At 36.9% G+C, this 17,483-nt stretch overlaps 2 protein-coding genes across 3 annotated transcripts in view; one reads left to right on the top strand and one right to left on the bottom strand.

Moving 5' to 3' along the window:
* zdhhc9 (zinc finger DHHC-type palmitoyltransferase 9) overlaps positions 1-11,521 on the top strand; it is a 25,926-nt gene extending 14,405 nt beyond the window's left edge. Inside the window, exons 3-9 of the mRNA XM_056769576.1 lie at positions 176-334; positions 4,172-4,309; positions 5,526-5,574; positions 5,911-6,013; positions 7,317-7,420; positions 7,533-7,641; positions 9,403-11,521. Of these exons, the coding sequence (XP_056625554.1) occupies positions 176-334; positions 4,172-4,309; positions 5,526-5,574; positions 5,911-6,013; positions 7,317-7,420; positions 7,533-7,641; positions 9,403-9,582 (842 nt within the window). The 3' untranslated portion in view covers positions 9,583-11,521. The remainder of the gene's footprint in view (positions 1-175; positions 335-4,171; positions 4,310-5,525; positions 5,575-5,910; positions 6,014-7,316; positions 7,421-7,532; positions 7,642-9,402) is intronic.
* Positions 11,291-17,483, bottom strand: sash3 (SAM and SH3 domain containing 3). 2 transcript variants are annotated; one of them, XM_056769577.1, is made up of 8 exons: positions 17,235-17,483; positions 15,412-15,504; positions 14,410-14,541; positions 13,364-13,508; positions 13,126-13,277; positions 12,825-13,028; positions 12,561-12,705; positions 11,291-12,475 (listed from the first exon to the last, which is right to left on the bottom strand). In XM_056769577.1, exons 1-8 carry the CDS (start codon positions 17,295-17,297, stop codon positions 12,255-12,257), a joined length of 1,155 nt encoding a protein of 384 aa, XP_056625555.1. In that variant the 5' UTR covers positions 17,298-17,483; the 3' UTR covers positions 11,291-12,254. The 2 variants fall into 2 exon arrangements, with proteins under 2 accessions (XP_056625555.1, XP_056625556.1); XM_056769578.1 differs by having other exon boundaries at positions 14,410-14,538.

Raw genomic sequence — 17,483 nt, 5'->3', positions numbered from 1 at the left:
CACTTTTAACCTTTACAAGTGTGATTTATTACGGTTTTCAAAGTTGTGTGTCATTGAGATGCTGTATTGAGTGGTCGTGTGTTAATGCTCCTTCAGTAGCTATACTGTGTCATTCAGATGAATCTTAATGGGGGAGACTTGCCACGTTGACTGTTTCTATCTTACTCTCTTGCAGAAGCGGCCAATGGGAACGTCCTGGCCGGCCAGCGGCCTCCCCCTCGCATCAGGAATGTACAAATCAACAATCAGATAGTCAAACTGAAGTACTGCTACACCTGCAAGATATTCAGACCCCCTCGTGCTTCCCACTGCAGCATCTGTGACAACTGTGTCGGTGAGTTTTCCATAGCAACCATCACTGTTGCTGCTGGACATACTTTAGCTTTTAACAAACTTCTGATGCTTTATATTTAAATGTAGTGTATCATTTATTCTTCATAGCTGCAATTAACATCATGTCTGATTACTTTTCTTAATGCTTGCACTGAAGAAATAAAGAAATCTTATTAAAGGAACAGTTCACCCAAAAGTAAAAATTCGGTCATCATTTATTCACCCTATAGTAGTTACAAATCTGTATAAATGTTATTGTTCTGAAGAACAAAGAGAAAGATATTTGGAAGAATGTTTGTAACCAAACTTGGCCACCATTGACTACCATAGTAGAAACGATTACAATGGTAGTCAAAAGTGGCCCAGAACTGTTCGCTTTCCTACATTCTTCAAAATATCTTCTAAACGGAACAAAGAAATGAATAAAAGAAATCCTTCTATTGTAGTCAATGGTGGCCAAGAGTAAATTAAGTAAATAAAGACTTAATTTTTTGGTAAACTGTTCGCTTAACTTGTGGCATTTACAGCCACATCCAAAGGCCAAAATATCTGTTTTGATGCAAACAACCACTCTGAACAGTCTAGTCTCTACCAAGAAGATTCTAGAAACATCCCAGCATCCCACAAAGCTTGGGGGTGTTTTAAGGACTCATTTTGTAAGGTGTTACAAAAGGTAAAAAGTAGCGCCTTTTAAGAAACTAAGAGTTAAGCAGAAGTCTGAACCGTGGATCACGGATGAAATACTCCACCCGGTTAAAAAGTTCAAGAATGATAGGAATCATATTAGTTTTGAGCGTTATAAACAAAGGAGAAATTAGTTAGGGATGGGATCAAGGAAGCAAATGGGATCTTAAACTACTTAAAGAATTTAGTTTTTTCACATTTGGTAAACAGGAATACTTCAAAAAACAATCTAAAGTTGGAAGGGAGCTTAATTTCTGTTGATGGTTTTAATAGTTATTTTATATCGTTAGCTGATAACTTGTGTGAGCAAATCCCAGGAAGCCCTAATATTTATAATGAGAAGGTTATTCAGTCATTTTATGGACAAAGAGGTGTAGTTCATGAATCTTTCAAATTGAGCCCAGTTGCTGAAATTGAGGTCTACAATTGTGTTAGTGAATTGAAAATAAATACGGCTTCCGGGTTGATAGCCCCTTATGTATCATCTATATTAAATCTACCCATTGAGCAAGGAAAAGTACCCATTGATTACCCATAAAAAGGTGTTGCAAATCAGATATGGTTATGGATATGTGTGTTGTCAAAGATCATGGAAAAAGTTGTATATAACCAAATTGAAAACTATATTTCTAAAAACAGTATTTTGAATGAAATGCAGTCAGGTTTTAGGCCTTTAAACTCCACCGAGACCTGTATATTACATTCGACTTATAGAATGAGGAAAACTGTTGATAGTGGGACATTTTGTGGGATGGTTATGTTGGATCTTCAGAGAGCATTTGATACAATAGATTACAAAATCTTATTGTACAAAACTAAAGGCAATCAGGTTTGATGTGGGCCCAGTCGTATCTCGTAGATAGAAAACAGTTAGTGGAAATTAAAGGTGAAATGTCTGATACACTACCAATTTCTTGCGGTGTTCCTCAAGGGAACATTTTAGGCCCCTTGTTTTTTCTTTGAAACATTTAAAGGTGGCATGCTCAGTGGAACTTTTTCTCTCTACGCGGATGATGCAGCAATTTTGGTAGCTCATCGGGATAAAGTGGTAGCAGAGAACTGATTGTCCTTGCAGTTAAAAGAGATTTCAAATAGTTTTTTAGATTATAAGTTATTTTTGCATTTAGGTTAAACTAAGCCAGCTTCCAGAATGAAATTAAACAAGCAGGATTCTAGTTTTTCGGTCAAAATTAATGATGTGGTTATAGAGACAAAATGTGTGGTAAATTATTTGGGTTTCCTATAAGATAGTAAATTAACTGGTGACTGTATGGCTTGCAAAATGCTTGCAAAAATATGTGGTAGGATAAAGTTTTTCGCAGGGCAAGCTGACTTATAAGATCAGGTTGTCCGCAGGGTCTTAAAAGGATTAAAAGTTGATAAATAAATTTAGATAAAATGAAGGCCCTTAAAAAGTATTAAAAAGTCTTGAATGCCATTTTCCAAGGTAATAAATTGTTTATCATCTTTTCATGTTTGTCCAAAGAGGTCATATGCTAAGGTTTGCCTGAATTTAATCTTTAAGTATAGGTGAATGGTGGGAGGTCCATTTACACCCAGTTGTTAAACAACATCGTTGACTAATGGGGAAATTAAAGTTTTCGTGCAAATGGTTTGAGGATAAAGAGTTGAAACCATGGCAGAATGGCTCTCTCTGGGAATAACCGCGAGGCTACGGCTCTGTGTCGGAAGACGATTAGCATAGCCTCTTTTCTCTTTCTAATACAGACAGAACTTTTGGGTGAACCAGCCATTTAAAGTGAAGCCAATGTAACGATTAAAACATGATGTGGCGATTAGGTCTTAAAATGTATGTAAAAGTTTTAAAAACTATCAAATTTAGCTCCACGATTTCTGTATATACCCTGTAGATGTTTATTCTTTAAAATGGCTGGCAAATGCCTTGATTCCACCACATTTTGATTATGCAACCGTCTTTTTTTGTACAGTAGCTGTTCCCAGAGTACGAAGAATAAATTACAAATAGCACAAAAATAGTTAGTTAGACTAATTTTAAAACTGCATCCTCGTATGCTTTTTTTTTTAAATTGGGTATGACAAGCTATTTAGTGAATTACTTTCATATGGTGAGAAATCAACATCTGTATGACACTAGGGGTAGGGATTTTAACATTTGTACATGTAAATTCAGAAGGTGGTGGGGAAAAATGTTTTTATATACTTGTGTAATAGTATAGAATAAGTTCAAAGGAATTGAGGAGTCTTAAAAGGGTATTGAAAAAATGGTTGTTATGAGATGCTAGTAAGGTAGTTGTCACTGTGGTTGGATTTGTGTTTCTATTTTGTTTCTGTTGTGTAGTTATAATATATGATTAGAAGGTATGTTTGTCTTTTCTGTCTCTTCTGTACATAGCCTTTAATCTTTGTATCAACATTGAGGACCGCAATGGAAATAAGCCTTTGGCTTTATTGTGTTTTTATCCTAGACAGTTTTTTAAAGTGTATGGGATACTTGTTATTTCGTGCAGTTTTATCAATTCTGTGTAATACATTTTAATTTAATTCAGCAACACACTAGAAACCCTTGAGAACATCTTTGCAATCGCATTGCAATTCACTAACAACCAACCTCAACGCCTAAACATATCAGTGGGAACTGTTTACCTTCTATCTGTATAAAAAGCTTAGAAAGAAATCTGTTGTTTTGTATAGCTGAGGCATTTCGTGGAGTTTATTGGAGGTTTGTGGGTGTTTGTACTAGATTTAATTTGTTTTAGGCACAAAAAAATAATGTGGGGCAGGCAGTTATGATGGTTGGAGGGGGGAATCGTAGAAACATTATTGTTTAATATGTCTATGCACAAGAATTCTAAACACATTTGACACCAGTATAATAGTATATTGATGACACACTAGGTCACTGAGATGCATATGGTTATATATTAGTATAGCATTCTCTGAGGGTTTAGCTATGGTCTACTTACACTGTCATCCTAAACAGAGGTCCGTTTGTTTGAGCTGCCTGCACCTGCTACACACACACGCACACGATAACTATATCCAAGCGGTTAAAAATATCTGCTGTTCTCCGTCAACAGCCAACTCCTAAAACTGGCATTAAAAATGTTTTAGGCTTTATTTATAAAGTGTTTTAATTAGATTCTCTAAAGATTCTTTCACGTCTTTCCCTCAGATCGCTTCGACCATCACTGTCCATGGGTCGGAAACTGTGTAGGCAAAAGGAATTACAGATATTTCTACTTGTTCACACTCTCCCTGTCTCTGCTCACCATCTATATCTTCGCCTTTGACATCGTCCATGTGGTTCTGCGTGAGTATCAAGAATCTGTGTCTGTATATACTATATGCGCTTGTGCTTAACTTCACTTAGGAGTCGTGAGATACAGAATCCGATTACTTGAAAGAGGAAACTATATCAATAATCATTTAAATTCACAGATGGTCAACAGGCTTTATGGTCATGACTTCTGGGAAAACAAGCGGCTATAAAGGACATTCAATATGCAGACAAACGCTAGAGTTTAAAGTCCAAAAAGAGTATCTTGATATTGGAAGGGCCATGATGCTCTTGTAAATGGTGTTGCTTTTTCTGTCTTTTTCCGTCCACTTCAGACAGACAGAGAGAGAGAAAGCAAGTCTGGACAATTTGCTCTAAGCTTGTGTTCTCAGTTCGGAGCAAAACACACTTGGTTAAAACTTTACCCAAAATAAAATTTCTGCCATTATAAAAAACTTTAAAAAAATATGGTTTAAAAATGTGTGTTTGGTTATGTCTTTCTGGTGAGCACAATAGGTGCTACAGTAGCATCGCAATGCTAAAGCTTCAAAATACCCACAATGTCACTATATTTGTTAAACCGTAGTATCGTAGTACCAAGCAAAAGAAACCGAGAACCGTTACTTGGCTAAACTTGCCACGCCAATATTTTGATTTTAAACTGTGATACCAAGCTCAACCGCTAGATGTCAATGTACAATAGGGTTTCTTTAAATGAGAAAAAACTACAGGACCCATTCAACAAATTGTTTATTTTATAAAATTATCATACAACAAAATTCAACAAATCTTTTATTTAATACAATTGTCATACAAAAAAAAAACATGAACATGATACTTGAGCTGATATAGCATCATACTATATGTTTATGGCACCTCGATAACCCTAGTTTGCAGTGCACCACTTATTCATAGTAACAATGTCTGCCAAGCTCCAAATGAAAACAATTAATAGTTACATCAATAATTAATAATTACAAAACATTATTACAGCATATGGGTTTGGAATGTCATAATATAAATATGTCTTTCTCAATTTTTTTGTAGCTGGCCCTTTAATTTTCTTTTTTTATAACACTGGTTGATAAGGAGCCTGTGAACAGTGCAAACTTATCACCTCTGGCAGAGCGTGGGTCGATCTGAAAAATCCAGTTCATGTAATGATGCGAGAAGGAAAGCAAGATGCATCTGATACTGTGTTGATACATTCATGAATGCAGGTTCATTTACCAAGTCTTGTTTTTTGCAGGTTCCGTGCACTCAGGATTTGTGAATACTCTTAAGGAAACACCTGGAACATATCCTTGAATGTCATTGAAGATAAAAAACATAACAAGCTCTTCATAAAGAAGTCATGCAATATGATGACATTCCACAATTTTACATTTAAACAGAAACAAAGCTTTTGTTACGTCACGTATATCTGAGCAACAGCACATTTACATTCTAAAACCATACAAGCTTTGTATAACACAACAAAGCATTGACTCCGTATCAACGTTCGATATTTGTTCTGCTGTCAACAGTGATTGATAGTTCAATAAAAAGCTTAAGCAACTGTTTTGAACAAGAGCGAGTCTCCACCTGAACTTTGTAAATATTTTGAGCCGGATGTTTCCTTGACTCGGTTCCACTGTGCTGGAGGTTCTTGTCTGTTTCTTTACCCTCTGGTCCGTAGTGGGACTGACTGGTTTCCACACCTACTTGATCTCCCTCAACCAGACAACCAATGAGGATGTAAGTCTGCTTTTCCTGTCTGTTCCAAAGTCTACTGTTGCCGTTGTCACATGGCTGGAAAGATATACACATTGCCCTAGAGCATTTCAGCACACTAGATCCAGCAATCACCTTGGCAACAGTGCTGTCTTGGTGATAAGGAAGCACTGGGGACCATCGTAACATGGAATTTATTTCCAGTAGATACAAGATTTGTACCTGTAGGAAGTAGCTCATATCACATACGTATGTGTATGTAAACATTATGTAAGCATTTATAACGCCCTGGTTCTCTATAGTTGTTATTGATGATTTCGTTGTTAGATTAGACTGCAGAATATGTTGTTTTGGGCTAGTGATGCTCTCACACTTAACCCTAATGACTCATTTTGGATGCTTGCTTTCCACACCTGCCCTCAAGCTTTTCTTGTCCCACCGTTGAGGGAAAAGACAGAGTGATAGAGAAACAGGAAAGAGAGAGAGGTGCAATGGAAATATGTAGAAGTAATTTGGTGTGACACAATGACTGTTTGTGGTTGATTGGCATAAATAATTATGATCTTGCTAATAATAGACATAATTATACCTGCACACACAGCCATAGCTGTCAATCAAACTCGGGTAAAAGACAAAAAAATTTTAAAACATAACTAAAGTGTTTTTTATAGCTGCAATAGGTGTTCACTGAACATATAACTTGTTTCTATGACAACCTTAAACGGCAAAGAATCACTTTTACATTTAGATAGCAGATGCTTTTATCCAAGGTGACTTACTTTACAGACGGTAGCATTCAACATTTAGTTTTTCAGAGTGAGTTGTGGACGGGACTACCTGTTCTTTTGAGCATTGGATGATCGGGTATTTTAGGAAACGTGTTTGGAAACAGTCGCTATATTTGCAGTACTGTTAGTGTGGCTGTTGGCACATTGCTTACAAAATGCAGCTTTAACAAAACTTTATTAACAACGAGTAGAAATGAAAGATGAGATCGTCTTCCTCTTATCATAATGCCTGCCATACATGGGGCAGTTGAAACCGTAATGGAAGAGGAAGCTTATCTTACGTTTTAAGACGAGGAACCTTGAAGTGCTTGAGTAGATCAAGTGAAACCCCTGGGAAAGTAGATGGAAATGAAACCGTAATCCTTTATTTAGATGTGCAGAGATCTTTTATAAGCTCCTATTTTTATGCTTAGTAAAATAAAACATCACAGAGGAGTGAAGATCTGATAGAATGCTGGATTTTTATTCGGTTGCGTTCAGTGGCAGATCTGACATTTTGCCCTTTTTTAAGTTTTATTTGTCTTATATCTACCATACAGATCAAAGGCTCGTGGTCAGGAAAGAACCGTGTCCAGAACCCTTACAGTCACAAGCACATCATCAAGAACTGCTGTGAGGTTCTGTGTGGACCTACTTACCCCAGGTATGTGGTATTTCTTTTTATATTAGATGTGCCCAGACATTACTGAAATAATGTTGATATGAGGAGTTACAATAACACAAAATTATATCCATCTTTCTCTTTTATCTAACAGTGTGTTGGACAGAAGAGGGGTCATGATCGAAGACCCATCTAGCCCCGCCCCCTCTGATGCATCTACTGCTCCTACAACTAAAACCAGCCCTCCTGCACCACAAACCACAGTAAGACAGCAATTATTAAGAGTGTGTGAGCGAATGAGTGAGTGCACGCTTGGCACGGATGTTGCTCGCTGCCATAGTGCATTGAGAAATGAGTCTGCGAAAAAGCCTAAATCAATTACCCTGAGAGCTCGGAAGGGTAGAGGGGGGTGGATAGAAACATGTAGAGTAAATTAATGCATTAAGCTGCTTTACCTTTGGTGTGGCTTTCATAGGGTAAATGGTTATGCAAGAGCCCTGAGAAATGTCTGCTGTAATCTACACAGTGTCATATGTAAGACCTGGATGTTTATATAACCATTACATGACATTCTTGGGTAACTGTTACAAAATAGAAAAGAAATTATAGGTCTTTTCTCTCCATTTTATGGGCCCCACCACAGATTAAATGGGCAGAGATCTTATGAATTATTATTGGACATTTTCCTATAGTTGTCCTGTGGACATACAGTCGCGGACCAAAAAATTAAGAGACTATTACAAATTTTCATTTAATCAACATTTTTAGATGTGTTCTGGTCATTCCAGTCCAGTGCCTGTTGAATTTCAACAAAATCAAACCTCAGAAGTGATATAAAGACATCCAACAGCAATGTGAAAGACTGACACCATGACAATACGCATAAAACTGTGATAAAAATCGAGTTTTTTTTTAACTTTACCCAAAATTCACATATTTCTTTTGTACTCCTTAAAAGTGAATATAAACCATTTTTTTATTTGAAATTTGACATAATACATTTTATTCTATTATTTTACTAAAACACATACCTATAAATACTAAATTTAGAAAATCTAAAAATAATTTTGAAATGGTCTCGTGTAATTTAACGTATTTTTAAGTTCACTATATTATATTATAAAATAGTATTTTAAGCAAAGTTCAAAAAGTGACAAAAATGTATACAACAGATTAAAAAAAAATTTCAACAGGTATCTCATACGCTTCACTTTCTACTTAATGAATTTATGTGTGTTTGTATGTTCATTCAAATATAAATTGTATTATTACAATTACTTTATAACCATTGACACTTTTTCCAAAATAAAAATTTGATAAAATGGAATGACACTAATAGAACAGATACATCTGAGAGGAAGACTGACATCAATATAAAGAAAAAATGGCTACAACAGATCAAGCATGGAAACTGAAACATGACTTATAACTGGATCAAGTAAAGTGGTTCAAAATAATTGTGTTGTGTAAACTTGATTTATTTAAGTAAATTGAACAAGCATCAAATATTATTTTGATCTACTTGATTGAACTATGTTAAGCCAAAAAATAACAGTTTTAGTCCGTTTACAGTACACAATTCAATTTATTTTGAACAAAAAACCTAACACAATGCTGTTAAAACAAAATTAATTGTTAAAATAAAGTGATCAGTATCGTAAAATAGTTTTTTTGAGTATTACCATAAACAGGAACTAATGGCTCAAAATAAAAAACAAAACAATTAAATCCACGAATGTTGGCACATCATGTTTAGAAAAAACAGCATAGCACTACTGTACAATACATATTTCGACATATGTACATAATCACAATACGCAGTTTCAAAAGCTGTGTAAAATCATCAAAATGTATGTAGTGATTTTTAACAAACGTTTTTTTAACTATGCTCAAGTGAAAAAAGGATGTAATTAGCTATAAGCTGTATTATGTTTTTTAGATGTTCCACCAAATATAATATCACTAGATGATCTGCTGTCCAAGTGAAGGTCTGCTAGCTAATGATTTCTTTTTCCTTCCTGCAGAAATCCACAGCTCCCCTGATTCCCAACGAACACACACCCGACGAAGCCAAACCTAGCATTGGTGCAGGCACCCAGAAAACCAATTCCCCAAAAGAAGAGAAACCTCCCTCGTCCAGTAATCCGCACCCATCGTCCCCTAACGCCGTCGCTCCTACGGTCATCAAAGAATCTGCCCACTAGCGTGAGCAGTGTTTTTCCCAGCAGTGACTTCCCGAACCTCTCAATGTGCATAACACACAGAAAAACAGTCCATGTACCGCTGGGCTTTTTGACTCTGATGTGCAGATCCCTCTGCCTGGATCCTACTCAAACACTCCAAAATCTAGAGGTCTTGATTCTCTCCTCTGTAAATCACAGCATGACATAACTCACAACGAGAAGTATGTAGAGCCATAGACTGACAATGGACAGCCCAGAGGACTGATGAGAAAATTCCTTGGCTCAATGAGCTTGTGAAATGTCTTTTTTTCAGTGTCATTACCTGTTCCTGAATAGCCTGCTTCTTTTATTCCTTCGAACCATTCGTGTACCCTGTGAAACACACATTTACAGCTTCCGTAATAGATATTTTTGTGTTTTCAAAGTGGAAAGGAAAGTGCTTTAGCCATAGCTTCTGCTGCAGTTAAAATGACATTATGCTTTTATCTCATGATGGATCGATCATACAGATCAGCTCAGAGTTGTACAGTCGGAGTGGATGGTGGAAGCTGTGCGTGTACGTTTGTTGTGTGTCAGTGAGAACAGGCCGAGCTGCTGTTGACAGACATCAGTATGAGTGCCTTATCTACAGTATGCTGTCCTATAACATACAACCAAGACCATCTGCAAACCTACATGTCCTAATGTTACTCACACAATTTTATACAACATTGATGTATCACAGAAAGCAAAAAAGCCATCGAGTAAATGTACATACTTTAAAAATGGAAACACTTATATGTAGAAAAAAATGCCTGCATTATCAACGGTGTGATTTCTATCATCTTACCTCCGTGTGTTGTAATTTATTTGAAATCTCGCAGCCATCTTTGACATTCCAGCATCATACAAATGCTCAAGTCATTCCTTTCTTTTCTGTCTTCTCAGATTGAGTGAGATATTACTCATATGACAACAGAAAAGGGTGTTTCCGTGGGCAGAACAAATGACAGATTAAGTTGACTTTTAACATGAAGGTTTTAAATGCACACCTGAAAACCCACCAACCAACTTCATTGATGACATGTGGATTCAGATTCAGTATTCTTTTCACTTTTTAAGATAGGAAAACTTGCCCCAGTGTTTGTTTATTAGAATACACCTTTATTGGTCACCTTTATTAATCTCACCGTGGTACATTCATGACCACACATAAGGGAACACAGACATCGGGAAGCTACGGACTCGTGCGTTTACGCAGATTTCACAGGCCTTTATAAACAAACACACGTTTTTGTGTTTCAGATGAGTAGATTTGGCAGTATTGTGGGAAGATAGGGATTTTGTTTAAAACAGACAGTCTGATGTCATCCAGCAGTGTATAAACTGGAATGCTTGTGATATAGTTTAACTGTTAGATCATGTCGTTCTGATGTTAAGGGTACAAATCTTTTATTGCAGAAGATGTAACACTAATTTTTAAGCTAACACTAGTCCCTCAGAATGTGCTTCTGTCAGATCATTTTTCAGTTGATTTTTTTTTGTATTTTTGTGTGAACAGTTGTGATGATGATCGATTACAATGTAACTGTAACTGTATGAAGGATGTGAATATTCATTTGATAGGCTGAAGGTATTACTAACATATGTTAATGTACTTTGTTGTACTGAATGAATCCCAACTTGTTTTTTTAACTTTGACGTGCAATTACGGTACAGCCAATGTGCTGATTTACCTATTGAGACGCAACAAAATCAAAACTTTTAATGCCAAGTCCGTGTAGAGCTGTGTAGGTTTGGAATATTAGCAAATGATGGTCTGCTCTATAGCTATTTACAATGCATAATGTATACGTTATAAACCATCACAAATGATGTTCACTTTGCTTGGCAACGACACTGTGATCATGTATCTCATACGCTTCACTTTCTACTTTATGAATTTGTATGTATGTGTATGTTCATTAAATTATATATGGTATTATTATGGTTACTTAATGAACATTTTTTGTAAAAAAGACATTTAGTAGAAAAAGGAAACGACACATAGAAATACAGCTGAAAGCGTGACATCAATACAAAGAAAAAAACAGCTACAACAGATCAAGCATAGAAACTGAAACATGACAACAAGATGACCACCCCGACCAAACGATAACCATCATTACCGTAAACGGGAACTGAAATAGATAGCAAAAGAATATGCATGTACATTAAACTAACCAATGTGCTTTTCCCTCCATTTCGTCCCACAAAAATATTTTTGAGCGCACCTGTTGCATATTACACTGTACATTCATCTTGAAGAAGAAACTGTAAATTAGTAGTACTGTATATAAAATGCTACTTCACAAATAAAGAGACGAAGATGACATTTCTTAGATAGTAGAAAGCAACGGTTCATACATACAATAGTAATGCACTGTATATTTAACCTGTTTGATATATGACGAAAATGTTTCATTTTTTTCTTAATTCCCAGATCGTCATTGTGGTTTCAGTTTTTATGACCCAACTAAAGTGACGGTGTTACAGAAACAAGAATTATGTCCATAAAATGATAGTATCTTCACACCATCTCTTCCATCTCTCTCAATAGGCGATGCAATTTAAATAATGAATTTTGTTCCTTTGGTTTCAGTCCAGCATGTGGATGTGACAAATACTCTCAATCCATCCGAAAAGCAAGATAAAAGTAAAACACTGTTACAGCTTCACTCTGCTTGACTCTCTGCACTTTCTTCCACCTTCATCTCCTCCAGCTGCTGCTGAATATCCTCCAGCTTTATCTGTCTATCAGGATCTGTCTCTGGCTCTTCCTGAGAATCCGCCGGAGGCTCCTCGCGTCCGTTCGCCAGGTTCTCTGTGCTCTCGTAACAGCCTGAGTCTCTTGGCATTTCAGTTTTTTTCTCCTCTTCCTCCGATTCGTCCTCCGCTGAAGAAGATAAAGAACATTTGGTTATTAGTATATATTAGTACATTCAGGTATTTTTGGATCTTGACTTTGGACATGTACTTACATTCAAGAAGCAGTTCTGTTACTTTCATTATCTTGGCACATTGCTCAGGGTCTGTAATGTTTAACTCGTTCAGGTGGGACTCCTTCAGACCACTGAAGTCCTCCAAATTCTGGAAGCCATGCATAGACAGGAGAGATCCCAGCTCCTAGGGACACGATGATGTTCAGTGGTTAACTTGTGACGCATTATTAAGACTTCATTTTAATCAGGGATTTCATTTAAATCAGCTTGGCTCTTCATGCAATAAAGAAACTCAAGACTTACTGACAAGCCTATTCTCTGTAGAACTTCCTCTAAGCTTTTTGGTTTGGCTTTGTTCCGGCTCATACATCGTTTCCTCTTTGGTGGCGTCTTCTCATCTGGTAATATTGTGACATAGATGAATTTAAAAGAGCCCACTTTGTTGTTGAGTTTACCAGTCCAGGTGCCAACCGGTGGCTTCTCAATAATTTGGATGATGTCTCCTTTCTGTGCATTGAACAAAATGTCAGCATGGACAATGAAGGTGTTTCATACTTTATTCCACAAAACATTTTCACAAACTATATGGCCCTTATTAATATACCTGCAGTTTGAGAGATTCCATATCATACGGGCTGGGGGTGAAGTCAGTGTGGACCAGAGCTCTTCCACAGAAAGGCCCTGTGTAGGTGCTGTCCTCTAGTCTCATACTGTCTCTCTGACTGAAGCCGCTGTCCAGACTTTGTCTGTCAGCACCTGCACAACACAACAAAATCAAATCAGCTTATCTTCTCATTACAGCTTCATATCGTGCCGGTGTAAGATTACCAGCGCAGGCTTACATCCAGAGAGCTGGCGTGATAGAGGGTGGTGTAATGTGTCCTCTGAGCTGTTGGAGCAAACAGATGTTCTGTTTCCAGCGGTGAGATCTGGCATCCAGTCGGATGGAGACATGGGGGACATCGAGCCATCTTCTCCACTCTCAATCTGGAATTCACATAACAAAGGAGGATCCTTTTTTAAGAATAACATTATGATATATCTAGACTACTATTATGGGAGAGATGCTGCTAAATACATGACATATACTGTTTCGTCCACAGGGGGGAGACAAATTCAATATGTTTAACCAGTTATGTTATCTAAGTTGTTATCTAAACTTGGCATGCTTTAAGGGACAGTTTATCCAAAAATGGAAATAATTGATTTTTTCACATTTATTAAAATTTGAGAGTACTTCAAGTTTGCTCTCTTAGACTTTTACAGCATATCGATTGTAATATTCTCTATACAACATTTTGAAATAATTGTAGTGGGATTTAATATGGACACTGTAGAGAAATGTAGTCAAATGTGGCACGATATACAGTGTAAATATAAAGTAATTTTCTGCAGTATGTTTTTACAGTTGTTTTTATGCATTTTATTTTATTTTAAATATTTACTTTGTTAAAACATTCCTCTAAAAATATTCGGGCAGCTGGGGCGTAAAGGACAGATTTATTGAAGAGGTTACTTAACAACCAAATTCTAAATGTGCAGTTTATTATATAAAAAATATGTGAAAATTCTGCCAAATAACCCCCTTAATTTTTTTTACAATGTATAATATGAATATGTCTTATATCGTCGCTGTCCTTCCAGAACCTTGTTTGTTCAAATAAGCTGTTTTTCAGTAAATAGAAAAAAACTCAAATTTTTAATGAATAAATATTATGTTGTCAAAGTTGACAAGCACCTTTTAACACTTTTTATAAGTTAGATATTTGCAAAACCAAATGACTAAAAGTAGTGGTTTATGTCAAAAATAAAAATCACCAAATATGGACATACAAGGCTTCAGAATGACAACAGCGATATGTACAGTAAGATTTGTTTTTAAACTCACCCCTTCCTCTGCAAGGGCTTTCTGTACCATCTTGGACGTTTTACGTGTCATTGTGCGAGTTATAACATTTCTCCATTTCTTTCCCAGTTTCCCGTTACTTTTTCCAGAATCTGCTGGTGCACCTTCAAACTGCTAAAAAAAGTCACAAAAACTGAATAATATTTACTGCCCACTTACTTAGTAGCAACTAAATGTGTCTTCTTGTCTCATCAAACTTCCTCCTGTCTAAAAAGGGCTACAGACAATGAATAATTGTTGCTGTGTTGCTTGCTCTCACATTTAGACTGGTTGCTCAGTGCAAAGAAGTGAATATAAATGTCTTATTCTTTCTTGTCAAAGAAAAAGAGACTTTTAATTGAAGATTTATTGTGATCTCAATGACACTTTTTAATCATAAATTTGTTTGCGCTTCTTTCTCTTGTTATTAATAACTCATGCAATGTTATTTCAGGACACTTTCCTAGCTGGGCTGAATCAGCTCATATTTTTTCAACCACAGTTGGGCCCGTATGTTCATGAGGGATTCCTGTTAAGTCTGTGATTTGCATGTCATTACCAGTCATAATGTGGCTCCTCCTTTTTCTGATTAATGTCACAGGCTCATCCTGTGCATCAATGTGTGCAGTTATCAAAAAACAAAACTACATGTGAACCCCAAGGGGATTTTACATCCATCCGCTACAATAACCTTGTAAACATTCCTCCGCACGTCATTCACCACCACAGAATGCTGATGGACTCATGAACCTTCATAAACCATTTCACAGCCAGATGATATTTCTCCGTATTTTCACTTGTTAAAGTTATGCGTGATATGCAGACATCGCAGGCTCTCTGCATGGTTGGCGCATGAAAAATAATATCCTGTCTAGGTTTTTTTAAAACGATGCAGTTGACAGATGAAGCGATTGTGAGGCCCAAGTGTATTCTAGAGGTGCAAGGTTTAAAAATGCTCAGAAATGTGTATATTGAGATTTCACAGAAAGTTAAGAAGGGACCCACCGTTTCATCTAAAGTGGCTTCAGAAACCACTACAGGAGATGATGCCTTTGGCTTCATAAAATCTTTGAAGCTACTGGACCTTTGCAGAGACAGCTGTGAACAGTTAAGAAAACAGAGAGACATTAAAGTAACAGAACCATAGTATTACAATAATCCATTTCATTATATCTGTCCAGCCATCTTATACTGCAATGAAAGTCCGAAAGAAAGCTGTTTTTTTAACATATTATAAATATCAATGTTTATTGTATTTTGTTTTGTACTGTTGCACATTTGATATAGAGTCATCAAGCATTATGCTTTTAAAATGTTCCCCTGTGCCACATGAACTCCAGATTTGTTTATAATGCCCATTAACTTTTCATATAAATCCATACGAATATATCCAGATCAATAGTTGTGAAGCATCATCGAGCCTCTAGAGTAACTAGAGTAACTCTTCTAATGTACAAATAACTTCTTTATACCCAGAGGCCAGTGAAGAATAAGTACTACAAATGACACAATGTGAAACACGCAAATGTTTTCATAAATGTTGACTCACATTTTACATTACGGTGTCTTACACATTACATCTAGCACGTCTTGCCAAAATAACGTTTAAAAAAATAACACATTAAGTACAAAGGGTTTTTGCTGGAAATATAAGACTTAAATAAAGTTTATTCATATTGTTAAGGCACTTTAAGATGTCACCTCTAAGATAGTCGTTTATGGTTTTGTGCGCCACTGTGTGAATATCTTTGTTCCAGTTCTACTTTGTCTCTTATCTAAACTTTTTACTTGCACAGGAAGTGGGTTTGTTAAAAGCAAACTTGTGTATGTCACTAACCAATCCCTGCAGAGATGTGCACAATCCAGGCAACAGACTCATGCACTCTGCTACAGTAAGCAACCCAATGTGCAAGAAATTGTATAGACAGTAAATAAAAACTACAGGATTGAATTTACTTCCCGTGATGCAGGTTTCCCTTGATAGTTTCTAACTACAGGCCACAAAAGCAGAGTATGTTGCCAAATTTTAACAAACTTTCCCACAAGGTTCTACAAAAATACACCAATTCATAAGATGTTGCAATTTGCCAGATATCGACTGATAGGGTTACTCATAACTCAAACATGACTAAAGAGGAAACTGCTGAATAAATGTTGTCCTCCATAAAATCATCAACTCCACACAACATCTTCTGCTCTGGATATGGCTATGAGACGAAATAATGCTTTAAAAAAATCTGACGTACAACAGCAATAACATTCAGATCTCGAGTGACAGGAACCAACTAAGCACCTGCAGTTTCACAGAAAGAGACATATCGAAACTGTCGTTGTACACGCGAGATCAAATGGAAAATAAGAGCAATTCTGTAAACTATAACCGCTGAGGCAGACGTGTCGGAGTGGAACGAGTGCAGACATGCAGACGTGTCAATTTGAATTGAGGATCTCTGTTTGGATGCTTTGCTCTCCGCCAGCTTCAGGATGTGCGGTGAGATGCGATGCGTCTACAGGAACCAGGGCACAGCCATGCGCATCAACCTGAACAATCATACCGCTTCAGTTCTTAAACTGCAGATTTAAAAATCTCAGGACTTGTTCACAATTTCATTTTAAAATCCCTCTCGGCCACATGCAGCACAAGCTTTAAATAAGGCCAAAAGCACGTCACATTGCATTTATATTTTTGTATAAGGATGTGTTTTGGCCTTGAGTGTGGGACGTTGGAGACCTCCAGAGAGGACCACCGAGGAATAAAACATCATCTTCTGCCCTTGTCTTCCTCTTCAATACACAGTCACACATGCAGAAATGATGGCGACTCTTACCTTCTTCTTTTGCACCTGGGCCGGCTCTTTTTCCGAGGCGTTGGATGATTTCCGCCGTAGCATCTTGATCCAGTGGTGGGTGGGTAATATTCTCCTGAGGACCACAACTTTATAGCTGTGGCACTGCAAAACTTGGCTGCGCTACACCAACGCTTGTCACTCGTACCGCCTCAGTGCCCACTTACAGAGTGACAAAAGCCACCAGAGAAGGAAGAGCCAGATAGGAGGCATCGAGTTCTCCGCAGAGTG

The sequence above is a fragment of the Triplophysa dalaica genome, chromosome 16 (genome assembly GCF_015846415.1).
Source record: "Triplophysa dalaica isolate WHDGS20190420 chromosome 16, ASM1584641v1, whole genome shotgun sequence".
NCBI lineage: Eukaryota > Metazoa > Chordata > Actinopteri > Cypriniformes > Nemacheilidae > Triplophysa > Triplophysa dalaica.
The sequence above is the reverse complement of the archived record's forward strand: the minus strand, read 5'-3'. Positions and strand labels throughout refer to the sequence as shown.

What these genes read in the sequence shown, in the direction of transcription:
- sash3 (XM_056769577.1), bottom strand. Translation starts at nt 17,297, where the DNA reads ATGCTACGGCGGAAATCATCCAACGCCTCGGAAAAAGAGCCGGCCCAG. An exon ending in AAGCCACTTTAGATGAAACG is followed by an intron (nt 14,542 to 15,411) that starts GTGGGTCCCTTC and finishes GACTTTTTTTAG; the next exon opens with CAGTTTGAAGGTGCACCAGC. An exon ending in AACAGAACTGCTTCTTGAAT is followed by an intron (nt 12,476 to 12,560) that starts GTAAGTACATGT and finishes TATCTTCTTCAG; the next exon opens with CGGAGGACGAATCGGAGGAA.